At 44.4% G+C, this 24,998-nt stretch overlaps 1 protein-coding gene across 1 annotated transcript in view; it reads left to right on the forward strand.

The window, feature by feature from the left end:
• UBL3 (ubiquitin like 3) overlaps window positions 1-7,908 on the forward strand; it is a 47,938-nt gene extending 40,030 nt beyond the window's left edge. Inside the window, exons 3-5 of the mRNA XM_019971460.2 lie at window positions 58-144; window positions 4,512-4,589; window positions 4,889-7,908. Coding sequence (XP_019827019.1) covers window positions 58-144; window positions 4,512-4,589; window positions 4,889-4,941 — 218 coding nt within the window. The 3' untranslated portion in view covers window positions 4,942-7,908. The remainder of the gene's footprint in view (window positions 1-57; window positions 145-4,511; window positions 4,590-4,888) is intronic.
• The last annotated feature ends 17,090 nt before the right edge of the window (window positions 7,909-24,998 follow it).

Genomic DNA, 24,998 nt, shown 5'->3' on the forward strand with positions numbered 1-24,998 from the left:
CGGTAATACCTTAATTTTATGTTGAAATGCACCTAACAATTCCCTGGTTCTTTTCAGACTGGGAAGAAGAGCAGGTCAGCAGTCCAAATATTCTACGCCTTATTTATCAAGGAAGATTTCTGCACGGAAATGTCACCTTAGGAGGTAATGGCCACCTTTGTAATGGGACTTAGTGCCTGTCTTGCAGCAGCATCACTCGTTTGTTTAGATGCTCATGTCTGGTTTTGCTAAAAACATACAATTTCAAACTCTATAAATTTTGCCTAGTTTTTGGTATGTCTACCTTTTTACATTTTGCATTCTAATTTCAGCTCTATGCTTAAGTGTTTACCACCTTGTAAAATAAACTCTTAAGCCATTAGAGATGGGAATCCACACTTATTATTTTATAAATGTAGTGTAATTTTACTTCTGGGTAATATAATGGCACCCTGCTCCAGTACTCTTGCCTGGAAAATCCCATGGATGGAGGAGCCTGTTAGGCTGCAGTCCATGGGGTCGCTAAGAGTCGGACACGACTGAGCGACTTCACTTTCACTTTTCACTTTCATGCATTGGAGAAGGAAATGGCAACCCACTCCAGTGTTCTTGCCTGGAGAATCCCAGGGACGGTGGAGCCTGGTGGGCTGCCGTCTATGGGGTCCCACAGAGTCGGACACAACTGAAGTGACTTAGCATAGCATAGCAATATAATTTAGATGTCATATTTTTAAGTTAAATCCAGACACACAAACTTGGCAAAGTTTATGATGGTGGATTTTCAGATATAATATTGAAGGGATGTTTTCATTTTGACTGTAATTGATGGAATTGCTAATCATGCAGAAGTACAGGTGAGTGAGTCATGTTAGAGAAACAGTGACGTATAGCGACTGGAAGAGCAGACCTTAGAGCCACGTTGTCCATGTCGGAGCTTAGCTGCGCTGCGCACTGGCTCTGTGACTGTGCGCCGGCCACTTGCCTGCCCTCTGTCCTAGTGTGGTTTCTTCATCAGTAAGGTAGAATGGCCACAGGGCCTCAGAGCAGCGCTTGCACGCGTTACACACTGTCAGTGATTACTGCTCTTCACGTGTGAATGAAGAGACGTGGCTCAGCAGTGCCCCCTCATGGTGGTGCATTTTCAACCATGAGCAGAATTTGTTTTTAAGTACGGGTATTTCAAATATATTGTGATAATTATCAACAGAAATTTGTAGTCAGAGGAAGTGATCTACTTTAATGTATCTTGGTATACATATAGTCATGAGTTTTTTTCTCTAAACCTAACAATTGAAATGTTTAATCTGATTTTCCTTAAAGATAGGCTATTTTCATTCATTCACTCATTCATTCAGCATCTGTTTATTTCTTATGTGACAGTAGTGCTAAACAGTTAAAGGTACAGGATTGAAAAAGATAGAATCTCTTCCTTCAAGGTACTCTGGTATGAGATAGTAGAAGCAGATAAAATTCACTGTTAAAATACTGTGTGACGAGGGCTGGAGTAGATGAATGCAAATGATTATTATGACAGACAGATAGAACGTTTCGGTATGTAATTACAAGTGTTGTCCTTGGCTGTATTTCACATTCATTGAAAATGGGACCGTATTTTAGCTTTTCTTTGGTTATCTGTGCCTCAAGTAACTCTTGGAATGTCACTGGGAGACGTGGCCTGAATTAACCTATTGACTCCACGAGTGCATCTTGAGACTCCACTTCCCTTTACGTGTTGACCTGTGTGAGCATTTTCTCACCTACTTAATTTAATTACCTCTCTGTTGTGGCCCTAAAGCTCCAACTTCATGTTAAAGATCATAGAATTTGTGTTAAAATCAAATCATTGATTGTTTTTTGGAATTTGTTTTTGAATGATTAATAGATTGACTTACATTATTTCTATGTTGCTGTCAATCTTTTTAAAACCAACCATCTCTCCGGTCTTGTGATTTAGACAAATAACATGAGAATATAACCTGGATCCTCTAAGTTGATCAGTAAATCTGGGTAATGACATTCAGCCCTTGAGGGGCTTTGGTTACTGTTTTTCTTTGTCTCCTATATTCTTGAATGTGAGTACTGAGGAGACAGTGCACAGGGTCATGCCGTTGAATGGCCAGCGTGGAGCAGGCCTGGGCGTGCTCTACACGGCTTGAGGGCTGCTCTGTACTATAACCCTGCCACCCCGTGGGTGTCGGAATCTTCCTTTAAATGCAGATTTCTGCACACCCAGTCCCCCTCTCCGTCTCCCTGCCTGCTAGGGCTGTGTCGCCCCCAGTGGTTCCTGTGTGAAGTGTGGGGACCTGTGTCCTGGCTGCTGTGCACTGCCACAGCAGAAAGCAGAGCCCCCACAGTGAAGGAGAGAGGGCGTCTTAGGTCTCGTATCCCCCTTCCTTTTTCTCCTCTGATGCCATTAGTGTCAGTGTCTGCTCTTTTGAGTTAAAATTCAGATGGAGAAGAACAGTAACTGTTCCCATTAGTCAGATGTGTAGCCTAAATGGGTAAGCCCCTCAGCAGCTTCCTAGGCCTGACCACAGTGTTTCTCCACATTTGCATCTCAGTTTGCACACCTGTTCTCTGAGACCCATTTTTCTTGCTGCTCAGAAAGATGATAATGGTGATGGCAATAAAATTTATGGGGTGCTTCTTTGGGCCGAGCCCTGTGGTAGGCACTTCCCTGGATTGTTTCTTTTAATCAGTATGGTGGTAAGGGGCGGGTGCTCGAATTTGTCTCCCAGTTTGGGTGGGGGAAACTGAGGCATCAGGAGGAGGCAGATGGCACTCAGAACCCATCTCACAGTGAGCGAGTGGCAGGATGTGCTCTTAATGCAGGGCTGGCTGCCTGTGGTCAGGAAGCGGTGTGAGAGTGGTCCACAGCTTGGTGTGTGGACGTTGCAAATTCATTCAGGCTTTCCCAATACATTTAGTGAAATGTTTGGTAATATAAAATTTTGTTTGCATTTCAGTGTTAAAGCAGGCCCAGGAGGTTATCCAGTAAGGGCACTCTTGTTTCAGCCTACTGTGTATTCGGGGCCGTTAGGCTTCACTTCAACTTTGGAAGTTAAGAGAATAGACCAAATAGTGGCTCAGTTCAGTTTAGTTCAGTTCAGTCGCTCAGTCGTGTCCGACTCTTTGCAACCCCATGAATCGCAGCATGCCAGGCCTCCCTGTCCATCACCAACTCCGGGAGTTCACTGAGACTCACGTCCATCGAGTCAGTGATGCCATCCAGCCATCTCATCCTCTGTCGTCCCCTTCTCCTCTTGCCCCCAATCCCTCCCAGCATCAGTCTTTTCCAATGAGTCAGCTCTTGGCATGAGGTAGCCAAAGTATTGGAGTTTCATCTTTAGTATCAGTCCTTCCAAAGAACACCCAAGACTGATCTCCTTTAGGATGGACTGGTTGGATCTCCTTGCAGTCCAAGGGACTCTCAAGAGTCTTCTCCAACACCACAGTTCAAAAGCATCAATTCTTCAGCGCTCAGCCTTCTTCACAGTCCAACTCTCATATCCATACATGACCACAGGAAAAACCATAGCCTTGACTAGATGGACCTGTGTTGGCAAAGTAATGTCTCTGTTTTTCAATATGCTATCTAGGTTGGTCATAACTTTCCTTCCAAGGAATAAGCATCTTTTAATTTCGTGGCTGCTGGCTAGCATTAAATAAGATGGAAAGTCACCTTGATCATATGAAATATTAGGAATATTGAAGATTATTAGGGCTCTTCTTAACCATCATCCTATAGAGAAGATTTAAACAGCGGGTGGCAGGAGGGCTGAGCTTGTTGGGTACTGATCTGAGCCTGCCTTCAATTCCAAGTGAGGGGATAGATTGAAACTCGGAACTAGAACGTTGCAGCTGCAGAAACAACTCCAGGCCGTAGCTCCACTGTCTCCTTCTCATTTTATACACAGAATGACAAAGGGATTTACTTTGTGTAACTGGTTCATAGATACATGGGTGTATTATATTACTCTTTCTGAAATATTTCATAATAAAAATTGTTACTTATAAATGAGAAAAACCTTTTAAAGGCTTGATTAGAAAACAGTGATTACTAATAATGCCAAACAGTGATTCATTTAAAGTAACCTTTTAAAGAAAATTGTTTTCTAATTAAGAATATAAGGTTGAAAATAATAAAATTATGTATTATTATTATGTTTAAAATCATTAATATGTCATTTCTTCTATTTCTACATTGTGGTGACCTCTTTGATGCAGGAATTTTATTAGGTGACTAAATAAAATTAGCTTAAGCAATTATGTATTTTCTCTTTCCCCTTCCTTACACAGTATGTTTTTATATGTCAGACTAATAGTCATAGCTAAATAATTTCTGAATTATAAAAATTGCTTCTGATAATATTAACCTAACTTCATTATGTAAGAAATGCTGTATCCGGTAAGAAGTGCTATCTGTTGAGGAAGTCATACAGAAAGCAGTCAATTTTTAAAGTGGTCTCAATTCTGGTGAGTGATTCCAACAGGTTGATGTATATGTAACAAACTGTCTTCTTTTCACACAGCATTAAAGCTTCCTTTTGGCAAAACAACAGTGATGCATTTGGTGGCCAGAGAGACCTTGCCAGAGCCAAACTCCCAAGGTGAGCTGTGTGCTGGGAGCTTTCTGCCTTGCACCACAGAGGCAGGCATTCACAAATGGCTCCAGTTCTCTTGGATATTCTGGGGAAAGGATGTTTTCATAGTTTATGGTCAGAGCTCGCTAAGCGGATAACCAGGCATTTTGGAGACAGGCTAAAACTAAAAGGGTATTTATTATAGCCTTTTAATTTTAAAAAATGCCAACATTAAGCAAAAAAAAAAATCTGTTTCTTATTATGCTGGAATCCCTCTGCTTCCCCCAAGCATCTTTATAAACCAGGCTTCTCTTCACTTTGCCTAGGTCAGAGGAATCGTGAAAAGACTGGAGAGAGTAACTGTTGTGTCATCCTGTAAGCGGTCTGCCGGGCGCGGTGTGGCGTGGTCTTTGTCTTTGGTGCTGCCGGGCCAGGGGCGACCCGGCATCGCTTCAGAACCTTCAGGAAGAGTCTGCCTGTAGACCCATGGACCTCAACCACCACGTGAAAACTGTCATCTTCTCTCATGAAAGTAAAAAGAACCAAGGACATTTTTCACTATGACTTTTTATTTCTAGTAGCTTTGTTTATGTTAAGCAGTTTTAAAATATAAATTGATTTTTGAATGCAAGTCAATCTCCAGGGGAAAAGTTAACAAGTGATTTTTCATAGCAGAAACCATTTTGCTGCCACAAAAGTTTTCATCACCAGAACTAACAAATCAAGTGTTCCAAATACAGTTTTGCACTAAAAACGATTGACAATTATTTTCTTCATCAGCAGAATTTATAACATGGTTTATGGTACCTAGAAATACTCATATGTGTAAATCCACACTGGAAGACACTCAGCAATTAATGAAGTTAATTGCTGGGCCAACTTGAAAGGAAAAAATGGAAAAGAACCTAAAATGTTGGGTGAATTCTACCGAAGGCAGCCGTGGCGGCTGCACTGGCACAGAATCCTGCCCTGAGCGCGCTGTTCTCACTGCGACAGATGAAAAGACACAGTGTGCCTGTTGCTGGAGGTGCTCAGCAGAGGCTCGTGACGCTAGGTGTCTTTCCTTCACACGCGCACTCCAGGCAGACTGACGGGGGCTTGTTCACACAGCACAAGAGGGCGGGCGCGCGTCTTAGCCTTAACGTGGGGGGAGTTCCAGTCACTCGTAGATTTCCATGATTGCACAGAAATATTAGAAAACCTCATGGATTCACCACTTTTATGTATTTGAATATCAGCAAATTCAATTTTCCGTAATTATTGCTCATCTCTGTGTCCCGTATCATACTTGCTTATTAATGAGAGCTCAGATGAATTCTTAAAATTAAAAATTCTCCATAGGACTAATTTCGTTTCTATATGTAGTTTGCCTTGGGTATTAGTGCTTGCAATTGTATTAAAATCGAAAGCTGATTTTTAAGGCATACTTGATTAAGGATGCCATTCTTTTGTTTTGTACCAATAATTTAAAAATTGATATGCTAAAAACAATTTGCACAGCACTAAAGCATGAGCTAGTTTCATCTAAACCTGTAAAAAAAAAATATAAAAGATTTTATATTTTTTCACTGGGAAGAAATTCTTCCTGGGTGAAATTGCGAATATGTGTAGAATATATTTAATAAAAACCTCATAAAATACCTAACTATAGAACTTAAATATAGATTGGCGTGTAGTATATAGAACAATATTCCATATAAATAACTCTAGCCTTTATAAAAATGAAGTTGCAGGCTGACATAATGTTCTGTACTGAGATGAGCGTCCACGGCCCTTCCAAGCAGTGAGTGTAAATGGCTTCAGTCAGCTTCGTTGAAAGGTAATCAGGTTATTTTATTCATTGTTAATGCTTTGATGAAAAGGCTTTATATGCAGTAGGTCTACAAAAATATTGTTCATACTGATCAGAATTAAATTTGTATAGAGCAGAGTTTTAAAATGAATGTAAATAGCACTAAACATTTTCTTTCTGCAACCTGTACTTATAGATTCTTTCTGTACACTAAATAAAAAAATATCATAGTGCATTTTGGTGGTAATTTTAAAGGTCTTTGATTAGGTTGATAGTTGTTTAAGTACTGTCTCATCCATGTTATAATTGTTCAATTTTTATTTCTGAATCTTTAAGAAAATTTGTTGAATATTCTATTGTTAGTTTTGGGAGGATTCCCAGTGTATCTCTGATATTTAACCTGGTTAATTTGTGCACAGTCATGACAATGGGTAGCAGTACGTAGTCTCTGTTATCACTAAGATGTTCTATTCAAGAGATGTTAAATATTTATATGCTTTGTTGACTGGCTCAAATGTGAATTCTGTTAGTGTTGACTAAAGAAGAATCTAGTTACTTAATTGGGCAATTAAGCCATTTATGGCTCTATTCTTTCCTAATATAAACTACTGGTAATTATTTTTAATACTATTTTAATTCTAATTATTGTTTTTCCAAAGTTAAAGACTATCAGTAAATTATGATTGAAATTTTATGATAGCTAACCACATTCCCTATTGGTTTTCTATGTATTTTTCTGTGTGTTACCACGTTATAAATTTCCCTTCACAAGACTTGGAGTTTGCAAAATGGATAAACTGGATCATTAGTAGAGAAAGAAATGTGTCACTTAATACCTAATATCATTGTTGTGCAAAATGAAAAAAAAAAAAAAAGCAGTAAAATTATATACTGAAAACACCAAAAATTTAGATGCCTTAATAGTGTATACATGAAAATACTCAACTGTCCCTTTTTGAAATAGTTCTTTGGACTGCTTGACGGTTAAAATCGATACCACATCCCAGTGAAGATCCCTCTGCCAGAAACAGTAGCTCACGCACGGAAAGGCGAGGGCTGCAGAGGTCCAGTCCTGTGAACACAGCCTGAGTTACGGGCCTGAGGCCCTCCTAGCACTTGGTATTTAATTCCTGTCTTTTACCTAAATTGTCCTGGATTTTAAGCGTTCTGGGAAAGGCAAAGCTTTTCTTCTTTATTAAAACCTCAGCATGTCTCCTTGATCTGACTTATTTACTTTCTATTCAAGATAAATTATATCTTATCATGGAAAAGTATAGTATCTGACATCATCACTGACATTAAATGAGGTTTCCTCATAACAGGCATTTATCCTTAGTTTTATGTCATCTTGACCAATGTTACAGTAATTTCTGTTAGCTGATTGTGGTATATGATGTTTAATGTGAAAAGAAATTAAAACTTTCTTCATCTGTTGTAGAATATTTCTCTTCTTTTAAATGACTAATGTTCATAATTTTGGTGTAAAAATTTTGTCTGCACTATTTTCCTCTTTTTTTCCTTCAGTTTATTTCATTACATTCTTCAGTAAAAGCAGTATTGTGTCAGCCCTTTATTTTTCTGTGTTACCTAAACCAAAGAGAAAGTGATCAAGTAAGATGGAGTACGCCTTCACACTGTCCTTATTGGTAACTGTCACAGGCATTTCTTTAATTTTTTTTTCCCATTATTATTTTGTGATATAGTCACTGGTTAGCCAAACCAGGTGATTGGGGGTGGGAGGAGGGCTTGAAGGAGCACGCATAGCCTATACTTGTGGTTGAAACCAAACCACAGGCTGCTGGCCGTCTCCTCGGCAGTTTCCCTGTCCTGGCAGAGTGGGCCTCTTGGCCGTGGCAGTGGGTGTTGGCAGTGGCTCCCTCAGTCTATCGCAGCTGGCCTCCTGGCGCACTTTTCTTCAGAAGACTCTTGATACATGAAGCCCTTTCACGGACTGGGCGACTGGAGAGCTGACTTCTGAAAGAGCTCATGGACAAAATCAAGTCAACATCTAAGTCTTGGTAAAGTTTAATCCAGTACTAGGACATGAGAACATTTCATTTATTAAGTTACTTTGTGACTCTTGACAGTGACATCAAATGTCTTGTGATATTTTTTATAATTCTGCCTCTTTTTCAAGATGACAACTTTAAAGAAATACACAGTAGGCATTGTAAATTAATGCTGTGAAAAGGGGGGTGCCAGTCTCTCCTTTGATTCCACCAATTAAAAGCAGGAAGTGAGGGCTTCCCTGGAAGTCCAGTGGCTAGGACACTGCTTCCACTGCAGGGTCTGAGGTCCCATCCCTGGTTGGGAGATCTCTCACGCCACCTGGTGCGGCCAAAAAGAAAAATACACACATATTTCTTAATGTAGATCTAGAAGTACTGTACATTCAGACATTCAGTATCTGATTTGTATTTTCTACAGACATCTTATTTTGATGGACAGGGAGTCTACATTGCAGTAGAAGAAACCTCATTTTAAGAAACGGAGCAGGATGTAGAGGGGAACAGTGCTGACCGCATGCAGGGCTGTAACCTCCAGGTTTAATCCATGCTGCTCTTTGGCCACATGTTCCACGTGATGATAAAAGAGAGGGATTTATTTCGTTCTCAGCTGTCTGCTCAATAAGGTGGATTTTCTGGCATTCTGGAGCCTGGCTCCTCTCATAGTCCCTGCTTCTTGATCACGCACCATGCTTTTCTCTTGCGGGTGGGAGGTGGGGTTTCTTAACAGAGCTCCACTAATCAGCGAGCTGCTTTCTACCACTGCTTCTCAGGCATTTTTAAAAATTTGATATTTGACACATCTCCGTCCTGACTACCCCTGCCCCTCAGCTCTCAGAACACAGGATACTATGCAGGAAAACCACAGGACTTCAGGGTCCAGTTCCTTAACCTTTGGGTTTTGGTTGTTTCATGTGTAGATTAAGAATAATACCTATTTTGTAGGGTTGTAAGGATTATTTTAAGATAAATAGAGCACTGATTGGACAAAGAACTTACCCGACCAACCTGCAACCCTGTCAAAGGGCCTTCTGTTGGAAGTAGAGGCCAGGCACCCGCGTGGTTCTAGATGTCCCGTAGAAGTAGATTAGAAAAAGGAGAGAAAAAATGAAAGTTCGGCATGCAGATCTCACAAGTAAATATGACCATATAGTCACAAGTTACTGTGATGAGGAAGGAAAAAAGACATTGAGAAGGTCATCGAGGCAACAAGTCAGCTCTCCAGCCTCATAACTTAGCACGAGCAGACCGGGAGCTTGGCCACATAAATCAAGGGTGCGTATAGTAAATGTCTAACACCTCGGAGAATGATGTTCGCTTGGAATGAGCTGGGTGGAGAGGAAATAAGAAGTACATGTTTACTGTGTTTAAAAAGGACAGGGCAGCAATAACGCTGCTGGGTGTCAACCCTGGTTGCATGCTGGGACCACCTGGGGAGTTTTTACATTATCATATTAATGCCCAGGCTTCTCACATCAGCTGAATGAAACCTGAACGCTTGTGGCTCGGAATGGTCACCTGCAGATGGCCATAAACTGAACCACTTAAATACCAATAACACAGGAAAACAGTGGGAAGACTACAACAAATGGAGTTGAAATGGAAATGGGGTGGGAGGCTGGGGATGGAAATGAGGAACTTGGCCGCCTTGGGTTCAAGTCACCAAAGCCGGATGGACATACTGGGTAGGACTGTAGGAGCCGTTGTGCACGCTGGCTGAGCAGTACCGCCCCCTTGCCCACCTCCCACCGTTGCCCCAGACCCCCTCCCGGGGCATTGTGTCTGGGTTCTGTGCTGGGCCCACGTTTTAAGTTTCAGTGACAAACCTGAGTGTGTCCAAAGGTGACCGGGGTACAGAAGGAGCTGGAAATGATGTCACCAGTGAGCTATTAAACCCCCCAAAGAGAAAGCAGAAGCAGATAACCTTTCACATGTTTGAAGGTCTGTAATGCAGGAAAGGCATGGTACCTCATGTGAGCCGCTGCGGTGGTCAGAACAGAACTCGGGCAGAAATTGCAAGTAGGCAGATTTTGATTCCGTTTGGTTCTGAAGTGCAGAAATGAAAGCAGCTCTTTTTGAGTAGTGAGACTGCTGTTATAGGAAGTGTTCAAGCAGAGGCTGTCAGAAGGAACAAGGGCCCTTTCGTGCAGGGAGGATGCAGAGGAGAGTCATGCGTTGGGTGCAAGAATGGATTAGTTAACAGGAGCTAAATCTGACTCCCTCCTGAATTTCTCTGTTCCTTTCTGTCCTCTGCATCAGGGTTATTCTCTTACCACCCCCCACCACACCCCTCATTCATTTCTAGGCACCCACCCCTTCCTCCTCCCCTCCAGTGTAGCCTTTCTTACCACTGAGGATCGTCTTGGGACCCCTACATAATTACTAAGACTTCCTTAATCCTCAATGTCTCCAAAGAACTACCATCACATTTTAGCTGAAATGTGACCATCCCTTAGTACAGTAAGTAAGTCCCTTACCTACATACGAGTTCCATTCCAAGAAAGTGAAAGTTGCTCAGTTGTGTCCGACTCTTTTCGATCCCATGGACTATACAGTCCATGGAATTCTCCAGGCCAGAATACTGGAATGGGTAGCCTTTCCCTTCTCCAAGGGATCTTCCTAACCTAGGGATTGAACCCAGGTCCCCCACATTGCAGGTGGATTCTATACCAGCTGAACCACAAGGAAAGCCCTCCATTCCAAGAACGTGTTTGTAAATCCAATTTGTCCGTAAGTCCAAAAAGTTAGCTTGGGCACCCAACTAACACAACTGGCTGTGTAGTATTGTACTGTAATATGTTCATAGTACTTTTCACACAAATAATACATAAACATTTTAGACTGTACAGTACCTTGAGAAGTACAGCAGTGCAGGATCCCAGCTGGCACTTCTTAGCAGTGCCAGCTCCATCACTACTTCCAGACATCCTGCCAAGGCTTGAAATAAAGACACTGAACTACTGTACTCCGTACAGTGTTGTTGTTCAGTCACTAAGTTGTGTCTTTGCAACCCCCTGGACTCGGCCAACAGGTTCTTCTGTTCTGGGGATTTCCAGGCAAGAATGCTGGAGTGGGTTGCCCTTTCCTTCTCCAGGGGATCTTCCCAGATGAGGAACCAAACCTGTGTCTCCCTTCTTTTCTGGGGATTTCCAGGCAAGAATGCTGGAGTGGGTTGCCCTTTCCTTCTCCAGGGGATCTTCCCAGACCAGGAACCAAACCTGTGTCTCCCTTCTGTTCTGGGGATTTCCAGGCAAGAATGCTGGAGTGGGTTGCCCTTTCCTTCTCCAGGGGATCTTCCCAGACCAGGAACCAAACCTGTGTCTCCCTTCTGTTCTTGGGATTTCCAGGCAAGAATGCTGGAGTGGGTTGCCCTTTGCTTCTCCAGGGGATCTTCCCAGACCAGGAACCAAACCTGTGTCTCCCTTCTGTTCTTGGGATTTCCAGGCAAGAATGCTGGAGTGGGTTGCCCTTTCCTTCTCCAGGGGATCTTCCCAGACCAGGAACCAAACCTGTGTCTCCCTTCTGTTCTTGGGATTTCCAGGCAAGAATGCTGGAGTGGGTTGCCCTTTCCTTCTCCAGGGGATCTTCCCAGACCAGGAACCAAACCTGTGTCTCCTGCATTGGCAGGTGGATTCTTCACCACTGAGCCACTAGGGAGCCTCACTCCATGCATACTGTACAGGGGAGTACAGAAAAGCACAGCCACACGCATGGTTGCAGAGGATGCACACACGTGACAATGTGCGCCAGCCTCAGGAGCTAACTTACCTGACTGGGCATGAGGCCACATGTTTGCATCTTTAAAATTTGAAAGTTAAAGGTTCATATGTAGGGGACTTAACCGTATATATGTCTGAGCTGAGGTCCCTAGAGAGTAGAGACTGAGGCAAAGCCTACATGCTTTACTGGTTGTTTTCACCCCAGGACAATAGAAATGAGAAAAAAACAAAATTAGAAATTTGGTGGGCAAAGGGGGAAGGTTACCTGAATGGTAGGGAATCAGAACTGGTTTGGGGAGTAGACAGTGTCCAAGTGGAATCATAAAAACGAGAAGGATTTGCAGGTCAGTGTTCATAGCAAGATAATTCACAGTATCCAAAAGATGGCAACCACTCAGGCAGGTGACTGCTGCTGCTGCTAAGTCGCTTCAGTCGTGTCCGACTCTGTGCGACTCCATAGACGGCAGCCCACCAGGCCCCCCCGTCCCTGGGATTCTCCAGGCAAGAACACTGGAGTGGGTTGCCATTGCCTTCTCCGAAGCAGGTGACGAGAGAAGCAAAATGTGGTATTGTCAGACAACAGAACCTTTAAAAGCATGGCAATTCTGACACGTGCTGCAACATGGAGGAGCCTTGAAGATACTATTGTAAGTGAAATAAGAAATCACAAAATGACAAATAATGATTCCACTTAGTCAAAGTACCTTGAATAGGCAAATTCACAGAGACAGAAAGTAGAATAGAGGTGACCAGGAGTCGGGGAAGGCAGGGCTGGGGAGATAGAGACTCAGTTTCAGTTTGGGAAGACAAAAGTGTTCTGGAGATGAATGGCAGTGATGTTTGCACAATACGATGAATGTATGTAATGCCCGGACTGCACACTTAAAAATAGTTAATATGGTAAATTCTGTCTTACATATATTTTACCATAATAAAAAAAAATAATTTTTTCCCCCAGAAATGTGAGTAGGCCTTACCCAGGAAAAGGAGCATGGTGGAGGGTCAGAGAGAAAGGTCGGGGTTGGGGGGGCAGTGATTCGATCAAACGGAAATGCAAAGGCCCAGACACAAGAGTGGGTGAGCTGGCCAGGAAACTGTGAGTAGCCCCGAGGTGGCTTAGTGGTAGAGTCCGCCTGCCAGTGCAAGAGACACGGGTTTGAAACCTGAGTCGGGAAGATCCCCTGGAGGAGGGCATGGCAACCCACTCCAGTATTCTTGCCTGGAAAATCCCATGGACCGAGGAGCCTAGTTGGGCTACAGTCCAGGGGGTGGCAAAGACTTGGACACGACTAAGCGACTGAGCATGCACACAGTATGTCTAGAACAGCGAGTCCCTGACTTTGAGGGGGAGGAAATGAAAAAGTAGAGCCTTGAAAAACCAGCCAGGAGCACAATGTGGGGAAACTCAGCAGCATTCCCCCCAATTCTGAAATCTGGACTATTCCTGCAGGGGGTTGGAGCAGTGAGATCACCCACATCCACACCCCCTAGAAGACACTTGGGCCCTCCAGCTTTTCTACTGTAATAAATTATGAATTACCAAACTGCTTTTGTACTTTTAAAAAATACTTTTTTTATAAAGAATTCAAAGAAACCTAAAGATGAAGAGATGAAAAGTGTTTTTTCACTTCTGTTTTACCCGAAGTCCATCACACACAAATAAGAAGGTGATCTGGATATTACAGAATGAAGTAGGTCAGAAAGAGAAAAAAAAATACTGTGTATTAGCACATACATGTGGAATCTAAAAAAATTGGTACAGGTGAACCTATCTAGAGGGCACGAATAGAGAATGGATACATGGACAAAACGAGAGAAGGAGAGGGTGGGTCTAATTGAGAGAGTAGCACTGACATGTATACGTGACTGTGTGTGAAACAGCTGGTAGGAAGCTTCTGCGCAGCACAGGGAACTCAGCAGGGTGCCCTGTGATGACCTAGGGGATGGGAGGGGGGAGAGGAGCACAGGGAGCTCAGCAAGGGGCCCTGTGATGACCTAGGGGATGGGATGCGGGAGAGGAGCACAGGGAGCTCAGCGAGGGGCCCTGTGATGACCTAGGGGATGGGATGTGGGAGAGGAGCACAGGGAGCTCAGCGTGGGGCCCTGTGATGACCTAGGGGATGGGAGCGGGGAGAGGAGCACAGGGGAGCTCAGCACGGTGCCTTGTGACGACCTAGGGGATGGGATGCGGGAGAGGAGCACAGGGAGCTCAGCGAGGGGCCCTGTGATGACCTAGGGGATGGGAGGTGGGAGGGAGGGAGGGAGGTCCAAGGGCAAGGGGACGTGTGTGTATGTATAGCTGATGCCTGTGGTCGTACAGCAGAAACTGACACAACACTGCAAAGCAATGAGCCTCCAATTAAAAGAAGAGGAATATCCAGGAGAAAAAAAAAAAAAGCAAGCACAGAAGTGGATTGCCTTTATGTTGGAATGACTGCAGACTTACCCAGTTTCCACCTGCTTGACCTCTTTCAGCACTGGTTCCATACACACACACACACACACACACACACACACACACACACACACCCCTGGGCCCAGCCTCATGTGTCCTGGAAACCCAGCACCGGTCCATTCTTTCTGACTCTGGCCTGGCAGCTCCTTGGAGTCCAGGTGTCCAGGCCCTGCTTCTAGATGCCACTCACCTCCCCACGCTGCCCACACACCTGGACACGTCCCACAACCAAACCCACACCAGCACAGCCTCAGTTTCCAAGGGGGGAGATTCAACAGTTCCTGACTGGTGGAAGACCTTAGACATCACCTGGTTGACCCCATGATGACAGAAGGTCTTTGCAGCAAATTTCTCAAAAAAGTGTCTTCTTCATGAATTGTGTTGACCTAGCTATCAGACGAGAGCCAGCAATCCGTTCCTTGGTGCTAGAAAACTCTTAGCTCTGTTTTATACCCACTGGCAGCTGTTTATACCCGTAGCCTCCTTTTCCATTTACTGTCTACACAGCTGTCCAGGCTCTACATAAGCCCTGTAGGTGACATGGAAAAACACAAGCCCTACCATCAGACGGCAGACGTGCTTTTGGCCCCAGGCCCACCATAAATCAGTCTGACGAGTGTGGGCACAGTTTCACTCCTTTACACATCATTTCTCCGTGTGAACAGGGATAGAACACCCAGTCCCAGTGGTTGGATGATTGCTGAGCTAATATCCACGCAAAAACCCACACATGTAAATGCTCAAAAGATGTGAACTCTCTTGCCGCTTCTTCTTCTTTTTTTTTTTTAATGGACCCATCCCAGCCGTTTCTTGCTTCTGAACACATTGGGAGGTAGGCCAGGTATCCGTACTGAACAAAGAAATAAACAAGAAGATAGGGGCTCTGTGGAGCCTGGCCCCCAGAGGCCAGGACACCTGAATTGCAAACAGGAGGACAGTCAGACCTGGCGTGGGACAGGAGGGGGTAAGTGCATGAGCCACGAATGCAAATTGGTTCTCTGTCTTAGTTCCCCAAAACGGCTGTGGGGATCTCCAAGACGAGTTCCCAAGGAAGAAATGCAGCCATCACTGTAAACAGTTGAGAACGGTCTCCAAGATCGTAAACAAGTGTGGGAGCCAGAAACCAACATCGAAACAGTTTGTGCCTAGCCTGGGAACAGAGGCTGGGCTGCTTAAAAATATGAGTCTGCAAATAAGTTTGTGCTGGTGAATTTGGGTTAGAAAGCTCATTCCTTCTCATCTGAGCCCTTGTTTTGGATGTACTTTCCTCTGGGCAAATGACGACTTCGGCAGCTCTCAAGAACTATTTGCTGCATCCGAGACAGATAGGGGACTGTGTGTGCAGCACGGGAAAACAGGTCTCCTTCCGGTCACTTAAGAGCCTTATGCAGTCTTGTCAGGAGGAGACACAGTGGAGAGGGGACAAGAAACTGAACAGACTCAAGTCCAACAAGTAATTTATAGGAAGGAGAACCACGTGGCCCAGTGATGCCTGTTGTCTGGATGCCATGTTTTTTTCTTTTTAATTTTATCGAAGTATTAGTTGATTTACAATCTTGTGTTAGTTTCTGCTGTACTGGGTACACTTATTTTTGTTGTTGCTTAATTTGGCTGTGCTGAGCCTTGGCTGCAGCAGGCAGGAGCTAGTTCCCCAACCATGCACCCTGTACTGGGAGCACAGAGGGTTTCTGTTTGTTGTTCCTTGGAGGACATTTATTTTATATTGTTATTGGAACATAGTTGCTTTACAATGCTGTGTTAGTTTTTGCTGTGTAACAAAGCGAATCAGCCACAGGTGCACATATATCTCCTCCCTCTGGAGCCTTCCACCTCCCCACCCCCATCCCACCCCTCTGGGTCATCACAGAGCACGAGCTGAACTTGCAGCAGCTTCCCGCTAGCTATCCACTCTATACATGGCAGTGTGTAGATGTCAATGCTATGCTGTGCTCAGTCACCTTAGCTACGTCCAACTCTTTGTGACCCCATGGACCGTAGCCCACCAGGCTCCTCTGTCCGTGGGATTCTCCAAGTAAGAATATGGAACTGGGCAACCATTCCCTTTCTTCTCCAGGGGATCTTCCTGACCCAGGGATTAAACCCAAACCCCCTGTGTCTCCTGCATTGCAGGCAGATTCTTAACCACTGAGCCACCTGGGAAGCCCGATGTCAATGCTACTCTTTCCATTTGTCCCCACTCCTCCTCCCCCACATCTGCATCTCTATTCCTGCCCTGCAAGGAGCACAGAGTCTTAACCCCTGGGCCACCAGGGAAGGCCCTGGCTACACTCTATTAGGGCTCCTTTTCACTCTGTTCATTGATCCTCACAGTATCAGCTTCCTAGAAGTGCCCTAACAAAGTACCACAAGCTGGGTGCCCTAAACGCTGAGACGGTATCATGGAGGCCAAAAGTCCGAGACCAAGTTGTCATTGGGCTTGGCTGGAGGGGATAACTGTTCCACACTTCCGTCTTGGCTTCCCCAAGGTTACGAGCTATCTCTGATGTCCTGTGGCTTGTAACAGAGTCTCAGCGTCTGTCCATCTTCGTAAGGTGTCTGCATATCTGTGTAGGACACCTATCATAGTGGATCAAGGACTTGCTCCACCCCCCATTCCAGTGGAACCTCACCTGAACCAGTTACATCCATGATGACCTGTTTCAAGCAAGGTCGCGTGCTGAGGTACCAGCAGTTTCTCTGGTTGCGGTGTGTGCGGGCTCCTCTCTGGTTGCGGAGTGTGGGGGCTCCTCTCTGGTTGCAGTGTGTGTGGGCTCCTCTCTGGTTGCGGTGTGTGGGCTTCTCCTTGCAGTGGCTTCTCTGGTTATGGGGCACAGGCTCTCGGCACACACGGGCTTCAGGAGTTGTGGCACAAGGGCTTAGTTGCTCCTCGGCACGTGGGATCTTCCCAGATCAGGGATCAAACCCGTGTCTCCTGCATTGGCAGGCTGATTTTTTTTTTTTAACCACTGAGCCACCAGGGACGCCCCTGAATCCACTTATAAAGTCATCTTTAGTGTATCCTTAGCCTTTCTATAGTGTAAAATCATATGGTTGTTAAAATGAACATATTGTGGCACATAAGCCATCTGGTCTAGAATTTAAAATAAAAATACTTCAAATTTTGAAGGATCCATGGTCAGATCATAATTTTAGTTTAAATGGTTTAGAAAATTCACCCAATTAAGTCTGTTATCGGTGTTCAGATGTTCACGAAAACGTGTTCTCCAAACGTGGTTTATTAAAATTGTGCTGTGTTTAGTAATTCCCATAACGTAAGATAAAGCAACATAATAAAATAGAAATACTGAATTGTGGCTGACTTGTGTCTGCCCCCAGATTCCTATGCTGAAGCCCTAATCCCCAATACCCCAGAGTGTGACTGTACAGAGAGAGTTGACCAACAAACAGGTGATTAAAGCTAGAATGAAGTCTTCAGGGTGGGACCTGAATCCAAGATGGCAGGTGTCCTTATAAGAAGTGGGGATTGGGGCAGATGGGGAGAGATGCCTGGGATCCAAACCCACATGAAGAAAAAAGCCGTTTGAAGACAAAGGAAGAAGGTGTGGTTTGCAAGCCAGGAAAGGGGAGCCTCAGGGAACCAACCCTACCAACACCTCAACTTGGACTTCCTGCCTCCAAAACTGTGGGAAAACAAAATACATCTCTGTTGTTTAAGCCCCCCAGTCTCTGGTATGCTGTTGTGATGGTCCTGGCAAACTAACACTCACTGTTGTGCTGTGCTCAGTCCCTCAGGCATGTCCAACTCCTTGTGACCCCATGGACTGCTGCCTGCCAGGCTCCTCTGTCCATGGGATTCTCCAGGCCAGAAGACTACGGTGGGTAGCCATTTCCTCCTCCAGGGGATCTCCCCAACCCAGGGACCGGACCGGGGTTTCCTGCACTGCAGGCCGATTCTTCACCAGCTGAACCAGCAGAGAAGTCTAACACACAGTTAGTGGTTTACAATCCTCGGGGTTTGCTTGTTCGCCTGTTGGCGTTCAGTTTGGTTTTCCTTCTTAATGTTTTCAAAATAGCACACACAGGGACTTCCCTGGAGGTCCAGTGGTTAAAACCCTGAGGTTCGACTGCAGGGTCATGGGTTCGATCCCTGGTGGGGGCACTAAGATCTCATAAGCCACGTAGCATGCCCAAAATAAACAAGAAAATAATACACACACCTCCCTTTTCTATCCCATCTGCATCTCCTCGCCCCATGTAGCCTGTATTACAATTTGATGGGTGTATGTACATGTGTGTACGAGCTGAAGGAGTCTTTTTATAAATATTATGGTATTTTACATATTACTTTGCAGCTTTTTTTTTTTTTACTTAATTGTATGGCTCTGAGATTTTTCTGTATTTTACCATATTCCTTACTGATATACTTTTGTTTCCAGTGTTTGCTAGTAAAGTCTTTATTTAAAAAAAATAGTACTTCCAGTCCAGTTGGTAGTTTCAATAGTCCAGTGTCTTTAAACTTGTACAGAGAATAGGAACAGTCATGAGTGAATAAACTGTAATGCCTTTGAAGGACTTCCTTGGTGATCCAGTGGTTAAAACTTTGCTTCAATACAGGGGCACACGTTCCATCCTTGGTTGGGGAAGTTTCTCACGCTGCTCTGTGGGCCAAAAAAAAGAACAATGCAAAAATAACTAGAGCTCGAAGTTTCTTAAGAATTCAGCAGAGCCATATTCCTTATTGTGATGGTTTCAATGGAAAAAAAAAAAAAAAGAAACTCCAATAGGACAATGTACTTATTTCAGCACATAGAACTTACACCCAAACTAGAAAGGATTTCTGATTTATTAGCATTAAATTCCTTAAAACGTCAATTGAATGTTGCCTGTAAGGCCTGGTGGGATGGACTCCGCTTTAGCCTTTAGCTGCAGCCCTGGGACTGTACGAGGCTCGATGAACACTTGCATTTTATTGCAACTTATATAGATGGGGAAACAGTGTAAACTGTGTCAGACTTTATTTTTCTGGGCTCCAAAATCACTGCAGATGGTGACTGCAGCCATGAAATTAAAAGACACTTACTCCTTGGAAGGAAAGTTATGACCAACCTAGATAGCATATTCAAAAGCAGAGACATTACTTTGCCAACAAAGGTCCATCTAGTCAGGCTATGGTTTTTCCTGTGGTCATGTATGGATATGAGAGGTGGACTGTGAAGAAAGCTGAGCGCCGAAGAATTGATGCTTTTGAACTGTGGTGTTGGAGAAGACTCTTGAGAGTCCCTTGGACTGCAAGGAGATCCAACCAGTCCATTCTGAAGGAGATCAGCCCTGGGATTTCTTTGGAAGGAATGATGCTAAAGCTGAAACTCCAGTACTTTGGCCACCTCATGCGAAGAGTTGACTCATTGGAAAAGACTCTGATGCTGGGAGGGATTGGAGGCAGGAGGAGAAGGGGACGACAGAGGATGAGATGGCTGGATGGCATCACTGACTCGATGGACGTGAGTCTGAGTGAACTCCGGGAATTGGTGATGGACAGGGAGGCCTGGCGTGCTGCAATTCATGGGATCGCAAGGAGTCGGACACGACTGAGAGACTGAACTGAACTGATGAATCCAAAATGTTTTGAGTTAAAATCAACCCTTGGGCAAAGAAAAGCTGATGAAATTTATTTTAGACACAGAGCAACATACCAGATGTGACAGCCCCTCCAATACCTTTGAGAGATTTAACTGTTTTACAATAGTTTTGGTGCATCCAATGGTTTTATTTCGTTTCCAAAGGATTTTTACTTTGACTATAGCTATGAATGCTTTGTTAATTACTATTTGTACATTTTACCCATTAAATTTAGCAGCAAATAGCTTGTATTTGAAATCCAAAATGAAAGCAAACACAATAATCTGAACAGATGTGTGCTGGTTAAAAAACATCTCTGGGGCTACCCAGCAGCATTTGGGTCATGCACACATGTGTGTGCTCTGTCCTTTGAAAAGAAATCTATGAATTTTATTTAAAAATCAGTTTGAGGCAAACAGTGTACAGAAAGTCCTGATGTAAGTAAACGTTAAGTACCTATTGGTTTATAGTTAGAATATCCAACTTTAACTAAATAACAGTGATAATTTAAAGATAATGTGTTCAAATATTACAGTACCAATTACAAATGTGAACTTTGTAATTCTGAACATAAAAAGCAAGTGTGTGTGTGTGTGTGTGTGTGTGTTCAGTTGTGCTCAACTATTTGAGACCCCATGGACTGTAGCCAGCCAGGCTCCTCTGTCCATAGGATTCTCCAGGCAAGAATACTGGAGGAGATTGCATTTCCTCCTCCAGGGCATCTTTCCAACCCAGGGATTGAACTTACATCTCCTGCATTTGCAGACGGATTCTTTACCAGTGAGCCACTTGGGAAGCCATAAAAAGCAGTAAAACTTCCTTATTGTAAATTGTCATCAACACTCACAAACCTCTCTCCAAAGCTCCATCACACCCTGGGAGATAACAGGTCCACTGGGAAGCTGCAATAGAAGACAATGGAGTTAGATCTATCAGAAAACCTAACCAGTAGAATAATATTAGTGGTAGCATTAACAGCGATAGCAGGAGTATTTATCATCCAACTTAATACATGAAACATCGGCAATTAAACTCTTAACAGGATTTTGGTATTTACAGGAATTAAAACTTGAGAAAAGTCTGTGTAGGTATTTTCATAGATGCGGGTCCCCTCTCTCCTAATGGGTTAACCCTTCTTGGAGGCAAGAACTAGAAAGAGAATAAAAACCCTTCTCCAGGGTGCGTTCGGCTAGGAGCACATGCAGAAGGTGGGGTGCTACCGCAGGGCAGCCAGCTCACTTGCCGGGACCAGTTTTTGCCCTCTGCAGCCCTGGGCGTGGTTCTGAAATTCCATCCCGGTTCTAGCACTTCACAACCCCACTTGGTGCCTTCACCTCTTTCTCTTAGAAAGCCGGGAGCTGAGTTATTGCCAAAGCACAGTTTCTGGTGGTTTCTGCCATGGGGTTGGGAGGCTGAGTGGAATGGGTTTTGGTGTCAGACCCGCATAGGCTCAGCTCTTGGTTCCTACTTTACACTCTCTAGCTGTGGGATCTTAGGGGATTTCTGTAACTTCCTTAAGCCCTAGTGTCCTCAACTGAAAAATATGAATAGTACCAGAACTACTCAGCCATGCAGTTATTGTAGTGACAGAAGCAATGCATGTGTCCTGGTTCAGAATAACAACGTGGTCACGTCAGCATCTCTTTAGATTTATTGTGAAATACTGCGGTTCTCTTTCACAGATATATTTATGAGTGTGAAATTTACCAAGTTAAAAAAGAGTGAAAACAAATATTTGCTCATCAGAGAAATTATAAACTTAATGCAAATACTAAGGAAAACTTTTATAATGGTTGTATTTTATCATGCAAACATAAAACTTTTAGACAAACTTATTAAAAGTGAAGTGCTTGAAAAGTAAGCAAAAGCTATGTAGAATGAAGACTATTTCATGGTAAGTAATGAAAAATAAAGCAAGTTTATTTGACCTTTTTATCAGAGCTCAACTTCAAAAAAAAAGAGGGGGTTCAATGGTACCATGGTTTAAGGGTAAGCTTATTTTTATTGAAAATTTTGCAGCTACTGAAAAAGCTCTCCCCCATCTTTCTTTTTCTTAAAGGAATTGCGAGGAGGTAATTACAAGATAAGGGGCTTCCCTATTCAGGAGGTAAAGAATCCACCTGTCAATGCAGGAGACTTGGGTTCGATCCCTGGGTCAGGAAGATCCCCTGGAGGAGAAAATTGCAACCCACTCCAGTGTTCTCGCATGGAGAATCCCAAGGACAGAGGAGCCTGGCAGGCTACAGTCCATGGGGTCACAAAAGAGTCGGACACGACTTAGCAACTAAACAACAACAGATCTGGTTCCACGGTGGAGAGTGGAAATGCAAGGAGTCATGGACGGATCCCAGTAACCAGAGGTAATAGTGACGGGGTGGGGGTGGGGAATGGTGCCTCTTACGAGTAGTAGGAGAGGATCGGACTTGACTGAAGGAGGTGCTTCTAGGGCTTTGTTTTGCGTGTTGAGTTTGACACGCCCAGGGCACATCTAAGTGGGAATGTTCACCAGTGGAACTGCTTCACGAGAGGACACAGAGACTAGAAGAGGGCCCAGGACCCAGCCTTGAGCAGATCTGACATCTGGGGGACCAACGGGGAAGGCAGAGCCAGCAGAAGAGCATGAAGGAGAGGCCAGTGCAGGAGGAGAAAACAGGGACGGGCGAACTGGAGATGCCCAGGGACTAGCATCTCAAGAAGGAAGACAGGCAGGACTTCCCTGGTGGTCCAGTGGCTAAGACTCGGGGGTCCCAGTGCAGGGGGCCTGGGTTAGATCCGTGGTCAGGGAACTAGATCCCACATGCCGCAATTAAGACCTGATGCAGCCAAATTAAAAAGAAGAAGAAGAAAGGTCAGGTCTGTCCAGTAGAGTGCCCTGGTGTTGGCATATGGAGGTGGGGTGATCAAGCCATGCACAGCTCCAGGGTAGAGACCGGCAGCTGGAAGCTCTGCTGGTGAGAAAGTGGATGCAGGTCTTGTAGACAGCTCTGCTGCAACCTCTTCCTGTTTGCCAAGTGGGGGAGTCAGAACAGGACCCCGAAGAACCCTGGGGCAAAAAGATGATGATTTCCCCTAATTAACCACCCTCAACCCCTGAGCCCAGAAACCTTCTCCAAACAGGAGAGCATCTTCCTCCAGCTTCATCCCCACCACCCTCATAAATGCCCAGCTGAGGGTGGGTGTGCGAAGGGACTACTTGCTTTGGGTCTCAATGGGGAGACGTCTGCTCACTTTGTTGCCAGGCCCCTCTCCCCTCCCTCTGCTAACAAGCCCACCCCCTCCCTCCACACCTTTCCCATTTGGGCTAAACTCCCAGTGAGTTTCTATCACTTACAGCCAAGCGACCCTGACTAATATACTTTTTCTTCTGAAACGGTCCAAGGTCAGCTCTCCTTGACTTTCTCCCTTCGCCAGCAGTGAGGTTGGAGGACATGAAAGAAACACTGGAGGGTAGGAGATTAAAGAGAACTTGGAAGAATGCAGTTGTTCTCACAACGTTTTGATTTTTCAAATTTTATTTTGTTAAACTAACCACATTATGGGAAATTGCCAATAGAGGAATATTGATTTTTCAAAGCATAGCAGTGCTTTAGGAAGCGATTACATGGCTTTTATTGAAATTGCAGAATCGCTGTATTTTGTACGTGCCGTCTGTAATGGCCTGGTGGTGGGGGGGGGGCGGTGGAAGAATGTGTAATATAAGAAAAGGAATAGAAGGGATTTAATTAAGGGTAGGATGCTAGAAGAGGCAGCTCTTACGTAACTGGAGAAGGGTAGAAATCGAAAACCAGGAACAAAGGGAAAGAAGAGAAATGAAATAAGATGCAGCAGATTTAACTGACTGTCCCACCTCCAGTCAAACTCTCCTCTGCAGACTAGACACGTTTTCTCTATTTGTAGCAAAGCTTCAAACTACAGGCTGGCTTCAGGCCATCAGAGTGACTCCAACCACAATGATGACACTTCCTGGAGTCCGGCTTCCAACCGGACTTCCCAGTTGGAACTTCCAACGTCCCCCTCTCCCCTCATCTTCCCACGTCCTGGCACCAAAAATTTTAGAAGATGGAAAAGGAGAATATTCTTTCCTTTCCCTTTCGATGCTTTCTGTGATTCCCAACAATATGGTCCCCAACTGTCCCCTGATCCCCACCCCTGCCCCACTGCTTCCAGGCAGTTTCAAGCCAGGGGAGTCTGGGTGGGCCCGATGAATGCATGTCTTTTTCTCTAAAAGACCTTGTGGGAAGTCCCCACTATCCTATGTGGTAAAAACATGGTCTGTTCTGTTCATTCTCTATTTCTAGTGCCCTGCCCGGGGCCAGGCACGTGACTGACAACATTTCTCTAATGGTGAAAAATAGATAAATGTGCTTCCAGTTACCTTGAAAGGAATTTCCCCTGTTTGTTTTTGTACCCTTGTCACTTGGGGCAAAATTCAAAACAGCAATATGACTTTTCGCAGGGTCGTGAGGCTTTAAAGTCAGAGGATGGGATCTTGGCAAATCTGAGAAGCTGACTCTTAGAGTCTCCTTGGTCGTCTGTCCCCTTTCCCCACCTCTCATTTCTCTGGCTTCCCCATCCTCCTTCTCCTCTCATCTCCAGGGCTCAGCTATGAATTCTGCTGCCTGAAATATAGCCCTAGAGGACTGAACTTTCCTAGAATTATCGGAATTTTAGTAAAAGCTCTTGAGGAACAGCACAAAAGAAAAACCCTAAGCGATAAAATGTCCAGTGGGTGGGACCAAGTGATTTAGGAGGACCTGAATTTTCTATTTCAAACCCAAACAGGCAGCGAATGTTCCAACCATTCATCAGGCTGGGTCTGTTCTCTGATGAACCAAATTGGATTAGGACCCAGAGATATGAGATTGCCTTTAACCAGTAACTACC

This window comes from Bos indicus, chromosome 12 (genome assembly GCF_029378745.1).
Source record: "Bos indicus isolate NIAB-ARS_2022 breed Sahiwal x Tharparkar chromosome 12, NIAB-ARS_B.indTharparkar_mat_pri_1.0, whole genome shotgun sequence".
NCBI lineage: Eukaryota > Metazoa > Chordata > Mammalia > Artiodactyla > Bovidae > Bos > Bos indicus.